At 37.7% G+C, this 8514-nt stretch overlaps 1 protein-coding gene across 1 annotated transcript; it reads right to left on the minus strand.

Annotated features, from left to right (window-relative positions):
- Positions 1–681: 681 nt before the first annotated feature.
- On the minus strand, positions 682–2857 carry LOC108661172 (UDP-glycosyltransferase 83A1-like). Its single transcript, XM_088804825.1, has 2 exons — positions 2189–2857; positions 682–1897 (listed from the first exon to the last, which is right to left on the minus strand). Exons 1-2 carry the CDS (start codon positions 2673–2675, stop codon positions 1734–1736), a joined length of 651 nt encoding a protein of 216 aa, XP_088660951.1. The 5' UTR covers positions 2676–2857; the 3' UTR covers positions 682–1733.
- Between the last annotated feature and the right edge of the window lie 5657 nt (positions 2858–8514).

An 8514-nucleotide genomic window follows, 5' to 3' on the forward strand; every position in this document is an offset into this window, starting at 1 on the left:
TACTTCCCCAGACTAGCTTGCTTTGGGTCCTAAGCCGCACTTATATTATTTTTTCTTGCTGTTTAGCCTACCTACGGATAGCTATCCTTTCATTTTCAATTGTTTAAATATATCTGGTTGTCAATTCATCAACAACTAACTCTTTCTTCACATAGGAGTATGATTAAGTGTCCCCTTTTATTGTTTAATGTTTAATGTGAGTTCTTGTTTCTTCCACCTGTATTTTTCTCCTTGTAAGGACTAAAGCAAATCCGGCCACTTGAAGCATTTTTTCTTAAAAAAAAAAGTGGTTACAACTTAAAACTATTTTTAATTATTTGTAATCTGGAATTTCTATTGAACCGCTAGAGGTTAAGTGCATACATACTTGGCACTTGGTAGATGTTCTCTATGTACTCTACAGAGGAATACAAATAAAAATTTGGCTTTTGATGTGCATGCATTCACCACTTTTCACATGTACGCAGAACAAGTTGGATAATAGGACATATATTTTTGGTTATGAATAATAGGATATTAATATTGAACAAATTCCACTTAATATACAAAGAACTATAAACTATTGCAGTTGAGAGTGTTAATGAAGAAGACGAAGAATTTCATTACAGCATTAAAAGCTTATATAAAACAAACAAGGGTTAATGTCCCCTGGTTAACAACCAGAAGTAGGTAAAGGGCAGAAAACAAAGCAACCTAAATCCATAAATTTAGGCTTAAAACAGAACAAGTAATAATGATTACGAAAGAGGGGCCTTAACGCTCCATTCCTTCAACTACAACAAGTAACGTGAAGCAGTCTCTTTTCACAGCACCACGCAGCCATCAACCTCAAAAAAACGAATTCTAAACTTCTGGCGCCAAGAGTACCTAAGGTAGCTTCAAATTTCAACAGAGAACTGCCTTTAATTTGATAATCAATCACTAGACCAACTTATTTTTTTTAGGTATACAATCACAACAACTTTGATAGAATCTGTCTTCTATCATTGTGCAGAATGATTTGGTAGGCCTAATTAAAGGCTCTTAATATGTTCAATAAAGATCTTAAAGTTCTTGAAAGAAGACCCACCTTCATTGAAACTCTTTCTGGCAATTTCCTTTATATGCAGCGCATTTGCCTTTATAACATCAGAAGAGAGCAATTTGTTTATCTTTGTACTTACTTCATGCTTTGTTGTGATTACATTTTCATCTTTGAACAGTTCTAAACCAATCTTCAAAACATCACAAATGTAGTTTTTATTGCTGAATTGATCTGCTATGTAAGGCCAACATAAAAAGGGTACCCCCATGCTTAGACCCTCTATTGTGGAATTCCAGCCACAGTGGCTCATGAAACAAGAAACAGAAGGGTGAGCCAACACCTTTTCCTGAGGCGCCCATTCTACAAATTTTGCACGTTCAGCTACTCTACTTTTGAATTCATCAGGGAATTTAGCAATTGATCTATCCATAAAGTCTGATCGAACAACCCATAAAAATGGTTGGCCTGCAAGTTCAAGACCAAGAGCTAGTTCTTCCACTTGTTGAGAACATGTTATTGTTGAGCTACCAAATGCAACATAAATGACAGAACCAGCAGTTTGTTTGTCAAGCCACTCTAAGCATGTTGAGTCTTCAGGCCAAGTGCTTCCAGCAAAACCTCCCAAATGGTTACTAGCCAGTAATGGACCAATAGGCAAGACGTTCGGAATCAATTTCAAGGCTGATGAGTCTAGCTCGTAAACTGAGTTTCAAAGTAACCAGTCATAAAATTTGGCATACTCGGGAACAATAGAATAAAATCCAAGGATAGCTTTGTGCAAGACTGGATCACTGCTTCTCCATCCAATTTCAGAGCTTCTCCAGGAAGGGACATCCTCTGACAGCGAGATTGGCTCATCTTTCATTACAATTCCTAGAAATTCAAGTTTTTCATATAGATCAAGCGCTCAAAAGCTTTCAACTACTTTGTTTGTCCTCAAATTAAAATCAAGTCAAAATACAAAAATGGTATGTATATATTGCTTTACCGACAGATGATCTTTTCTGAGTTGGTGCCTTTTTTTTTTTCCTCAAACAATAACGGTTGAATTGTACAAACTATAATCATAAACTTAAAAACATTGAGCTTAAATGAAAGTTAAAGGCCAACATGATTATTTCAAAAGACATATTCTACTATTTACTATAGGTATTCCCATTTTACCATCAATGTTTATGATCTCAGCCTCAAGAAGTTGTGGAACGTGTACTGCAAGGGCCAAGCATGCTGCTCCAGCAGGCCAAACTGCAACTGCTTCGATTCCCACCTTCTTGGCCACTTCTAGTGCCCACCCAACTGATGTATCAGCTATAACACAAGTGATCTTCTCATTGACATTTGACTGGTTAATTTTCTTGATCAAGTAGTCCTCAAAATAACCTGGCATAGCTCTGCGCATTGCTTCCATCATCTTAACAGCATCGTTTCGTCCATCCTCATCCACTCCGTCAGGAATTGAATCAAGGCTTATCAGACTCCGCTCCTCAACTTTCTCAGGCAATGAAACCAAAATTTTTTCATGTGTGACCTCTGTGTTAACAAATATTACTTTAACTCCATGGGCCGCAATTTGGAGGGACAACTTCATTAGAGGTGCTACATGGCCTTGCGCAGGGAAAGATATAACTACTACATGTGGTTGCCTGTCCATGGTATATGCTCACAGCTTACTTTGAGTGTTGGGTTATATCTATATATACTCTTGTTCATGTTTTTATCCTACCTCCTGATAGCTGTTGTTTTGATTTCAATTGCTTAAGAAACTAATAAACTCTTAACTCTTGTGAGATCATCATCTTGTAGTATATCCACTTTTGTCTTTACAAGGGACTATGCTGTCCGCGACCTTTCTTCTTGTCTTGTATGCTTGTTCCTTGACCTATATATATGTTTCTTATTGTGAAAAATAAAGCAGCATCCTATACTTGTGGCTAAATGTTATGATTTTTGCTTTGGGCTGGAGTTTCTTAACAATTCGTAGCGGTATTTCTGGTGCATATGCTTTGTAGGGCCGGCCTTTGGATAAGGTTATACAAAGGAGGACAAACGAGGATTTTACATTCAAATTTGAAAAGACTTTCTATTTTTATAATAATAATATAATTAATTATATTAAAATATATAAAAAATAAAATATTTACTTATTCTCTCATGTCTAATAAATATTTATTTTTTCTCATTTCTCAATTCTTATTAACTTGGAACTAATTATCTCATTTCCTATTAAAAATATGTAAAAGTAAAAAATAATTAATAAAATGATTTTTTTTTAATTATATGCTTAATAAATCTTAATTTTTTAACACTTCTCAACTATTTTTTTTTCAATTTATAATATCCACTCTTGAATTTTTCTTTCATCCCTTGCTCTTTCTTCTTTTAACTTTATATTTTCTCTAAAGAACACGTAGGAAATCTATTATATTATTATCTTTATAAGACTGTGAGCCTCATTTATGATTTGTAATAAGAATTCAACAATTAGTGGATAGCCAAAAAATGGGCGGACTTAGTCAATCTATCCACAATCACCCAAATAGCATCCTTCCCACTTTGTGTCCGCGGCAAACCCAATACAAAGTCCATAGTCACGTGTTCCCACTTCCATTTAGGAATCGGTAAAGGCTGAAGAGTACTTGATGGTTTTTGATGCTTCACCTTGATCTGTTGGCACGTGAGACATTTCGCTACAAACTCTGCTATGTCTCGTTTCATACCCGGCCACCAATAACTTTCCTTAATAGTCCAATACATCTTGGTGCTTCCGAGATGTAAAGCGTAGGCGAAAGAATGAGCTTCCTCCAAAATAGCTTGTCTCAACTGGTCATCTTTAGGAACATAAATCCGGTCTCTAAGCATCAAGGTACCATCATCACTGAGTCTAAACTCACTAATTACTCCATCTTGCAGCTTTTGAACTTCCTGTTTCAACCAATCATCAAATTTCTGCAATTCTCTGATTTGATCAACAATGAAGGTCTCACAACGAAACTAGCAAGTAGGGTTCCATCCTCACCATTATTCAACTGGATCCCTAGAGATTTCATCTCAAGTAATATCGAAAAATAAGAACTCCGAAGTACAACTAATGAAGATGAGGATTTACGACTTAAAGCATCCACTACAACATTTGCCTTTCCAGGGTGATAATCAATCACCAAGTCGTAATCCTTAATAAACTCCAGCCACCGTCTTTGTCTCAAATTAAGTTCTTTCTGGGTGAGCAAATATTTCAAACTCTTATGATCAGTAAAAATCAGACAACGCTCACCATATAAATAATGTCTCCAAATCTTCAATGCGAAGACTACTGTTGCCAACTCCAAGTCATGAGTAGGGTAATTCGTCTCATGTTTCTTCAACTGCCAAGAAGCATAAGCTATCACTTTCTCATCTTGCATCAACACACACCCTAATCCCAACTTAGATGCATCACTGTATACCACAAATTCTTTTCCATTAACAGGAAATGTTAAAACAGGAACGGAGGTTAATCGATTCTTTAGCTCTTGAAATCGATTCTCACAAACATCATCCCACTCAAACTTAACTCCTTTACGAGTCAAATGAGTCAGAGGAGCTGCTATCAATGAAAATCCCTAAACAAATCTCCAATAATAACTAGCTAATCCAAGGAAACTACGAATCTCAGTTATCGTTCTCGGTTGCTCCCATTGTAAGATTGCCTCAATCTTCTTAGGATCGACATAAATTTCAGCTCCGGACACCACATGTCCCAAGAAAACCACTTCCTTTAACCAAAACTCACATTTAGAGAACTTGGCATTGAGTTGTCTCTCGCGCAAAGTTTGCAACACAATGCACAAATGAGCAGCATGTTCATCATCATTTTTCGAATAAACTAGGATGTTGTCTATGAACACTATCACAAACTTATCTAAATATGGATGGAACACCTTGTTAATAAGATCCATAAAAGCTACCGGGGCATTAGTCAAACCAAACGGCATCACCAGAAACTCATAATGCCCATAACGCGTCCTAAAAGCAGTCTTGGGTACATCCTGCTCCTTAATCTTCAACTGATAATACCCAAACCTCAAATCAATCTTTGAAAACACCATAGCACCTCGTAATTGATCACAAAGATCATCGATCTGAGGTAGAGGGTATTTATTCTTGATGGTCACTCGGTTCAGCTGACGGTAATCGATACACAATCGAAGAGTGCCATCATTCTTCTTTACAAATAGGACTAGTGCTCCCCAAGGAGAAATGCTAGGGCAAATGAAACCTTTATCCACCAAATCTTGCAACTGGACTTTCAGTTCCTTCAACTCTACCAGAGCCATTCTATATGGAGGGATAGAAATACATGCGGTACTTGGAAGTAAATCAATAGGGAACTCAAGCTCTCGATCAGGAGGTAGTCTCGGTAACTCATTAGGAAATACATCAGAAAACTCACTTACTATTGGGACATCCTCTAATTTAGGTTCCCCTTTTGAAATATCAATCACGTGAGCCAAATAAGCTGGATACCCTTTCTGTACTAATTTCAAAGCTTTGATGGTCGAGATGACACAGGACGGTAATACTCGACGTTCCCTTGCAAAAACAATCTCTACTCCCTCCGAATTTCGAAGAACAACTTCTTTCCGGAAACAATCCATGTTCGCCCAATGTGCAGTTAACCAGTCCATACCCAATATCAAATCAAAATCTTGGATTTCTAGAGGAATCAAGTCACCTCAAAATTCTTCCTCACCAACCATTACTCCACAATCTCTAAAACAACTGTTTCTAACTAGTTTTTCACTTAAAGGGGTGTGAACTACAATTTCTTCCTCTAATGGTGATAGGTTTCTATCAGCAATTGATGCAAATGCCATACTCACATAAGACTTATCTAAGCCAGAATCTATCAAAACATAAGCATCTTTATCAAATAAAGACATGATACCTGTCACTACTTCAGGTCGGACCCGTGCCTCATCTTCCGTCACAGCGAAAACTCTTGTTGAAGTACGAGTCTTTGGTCTCGAAGGTGGATATGCCGGGGTGTTACTCTCTACACCAGACTGTATAACCACTCCCTACCTCGGTGGTAACCCAGAAGGATCTCTCCTCCGCATATCAGTACGAGTTGGTGGAGATGGAGCAATTGTAGTAGCCTGTCCTAGTTGTGGGCACTCACTCTTAATGTGGCTCAACTGATCACAATGATAACATCGTACTGGTCCCTTACACGGCCCAACATGATTCTTCCCACATCTGCTGCATCTATCAGAACCTCCGAAACTCTTTCAGGAAGTAGTCATCGCAGATCTACTGAATCTTTAAGGCCTCTATTCTGTCTATGAAAATGAAGGTCGAGGAGATGTCACTGAAACAGAGGTAGTACTCCCTGAAGCAGATGAGTCTTTGCCCCTTTTTGGTGGCTGACTAGAAGATACACTCGAATTTCTCCTTTTTACAAACTCGGTCCGAATCCTCCTATTCTCAATCGCGAGCTTCTCAGCCCGTAAAGCCATTTGTACCAACTCCTTATGTGACTCCCTACCAGTCACTGTCATCCACTCTCTAATCTCATTACGGAGCCCTTCTTCGAAATAATTGGCTTGATCTTGCTTAAATTTCACCAAATCCGGCACATATAACATCAGCTCGTTAGAATGAGCTTCGTACTCCTCTACAGTTAAATTCCCTTGTTTCAAACTCAGAAATTCTCTTTTCTTTTCTTTCTGATGGAAATAAGTGAAATACTAACCATCAAATTCTCTTAGGAAGTCTGACCAAGTTAGAGGAGTAGTGGAACGGGATTTTACTGAATTCCACCATGTACGAGCTCTCTTCTCTAGTAATCTCGTGGCCACCATCAATTTCAGGTCAACATCCAACTTCATATCAGAGAACGTCTCCGAAACCTGATTAATCCATTCTTTGGCTACGGTTGGGTCCAACTCACCCGTAAAAGAAACACAACCAAGTTGCCTAGCTTCCTTCCACTTTTTAGCAATAGAGACATTCGACACTGGCGGTGGAACAGGAGGTGGGGGTGGTGGTACTGAAGGAGCAACTAGTGGTACTATAGGAGGGGCCTGACCAGCTTGAGCTTGGCTAGCAATAACGATAAAGAAAGTTGTCAATGCCTAGACTGCCTCAGGAGACATGGCAGGAGTACCAGTAGGTGGCAGAGGATGTGGAGAATGTGGAGGAGTCTCTGCTTGCTCAGCAATAGATGCTGCCCGAATGGTGGATGCAGTCGATTCCTCCTCTACTGCATCTAGCTGACGACGTTGGGAACGACCTCTTCCCCTCCCAACCGATCTAGTGAGAGGTGGGCGTCCGCATCAAGGAGGCATGGCAATCTATACAAGAGAACAAGGCAAATTTAATCAACCTTAGACTCTATATGCAAATGCATGCATTATATTCAACCTAACCTAACTTAACTTGGGGCCACACTAACACTGTAAATTTTTAAAACAACTTTAAAACTAAAAACTCTGATCTTTAAAACCAAATGCTCTGATACCAATCGAATTGTCACGACCCAAAACTCCCATTGAGCCCGTGACAACTACCGCGACGTCCCGAAAGACATTTATTACCCGAAATATCAATCGAAACCTCGCAAGGTTTAACATCAATTTTTATCTCTTCCCCCGTGAGTATTAGTTGCTAAAATCATGTTTCGAGAGATTATAAACTATTTCCAATTCAAAACAATAGAAAAATAAATTTTTCCTCACAGGGGCATTTTGGTAATTTTTCCTCAAAAATCTCGAAATTCGCTAAAAATGTAGTAAGCGAGTTCAAAACACATAATTCATAATCAAAAATGAGTTTTAAAGTCTAAATTCTTCATTTAAAACAAAATTGCGATTATTTGGATATAATAAGAAAATAAAAGAAATATTAAGTAAAATATTCTATTTTCTTATAAAACAGCATTTATAGAGTTATACGTAAATAATTTTTGTAGCGTAAAAGCTAAATAAATTCATACATATTATAATACAATAAGTCAGATTATTTAATTTAATTTACAATAACAAGTGAGCCTCCGAATAACCAAAAGTAAATAAGACTGTGAACCTACAATTTGAAGGAATGCAAATCCAAGGGTAGTCCTCGATGAACTCAGCTGTCTACAGCTTAATCTAAACCTGAAATGGGTGGAAAGAAGAGTTGTGAGATTTTATAATCCCAGTAAGTAAACAAACATCATCCGAAATATCTAAAGTTGAGTAAAAGGAGACAATTAAAATATTTCATCTCAATATTTATTTCATAACATATATATTCATTTCATTTAAATATTCAACATGTCTTATGAGTATCTTAAAAACTTGACTCCTGTCAAAATCATTCTCGGAGATACCTTGATCGAGGTATCTAACCGAGTCCGCCAAGGCTGTTAAAAATTTCGTATACACATAAACAAATTATTAGTTTGAAAAACACAACCGTTCCTTAGCATAAGCGGAGTTCATCATCACGAGATGGTTCGACGTGACGTGAAC

This window comes from Theobroma cacao, chromosome 3 (genome assembly GCF_053813885.1).
Source record: "Theobroma cacao isolate CCN51 chromosome 3, ASM5381388v1, whole genome shotgun sequence".
Lineage (NCBI taxonomy): Eukaryota > Viridiplantae > Streptophyta > Magnoliopsida > Malvales > Malvaceae > Theobroma > Theobroma cacao.

What these genes read in the sequence shown, in the direction of transcription:
- LOC108661172 (XM_088804825.1), bottom strand. Translation starts at nt 2,675, where the DNA reads ATGGACAGGCAACCACATGTAGTAGTTATATCTTTCCCTGCGCAAGGC. An exon ending in TGAGATCATAAACATTGATG is followed by an intron (nt 1,898 to 2,188) that starts GTAAAATGGGAA and finishes TTGAATTTCTAG; the next exon opens with GAATTGTAATGAAAGATGAG.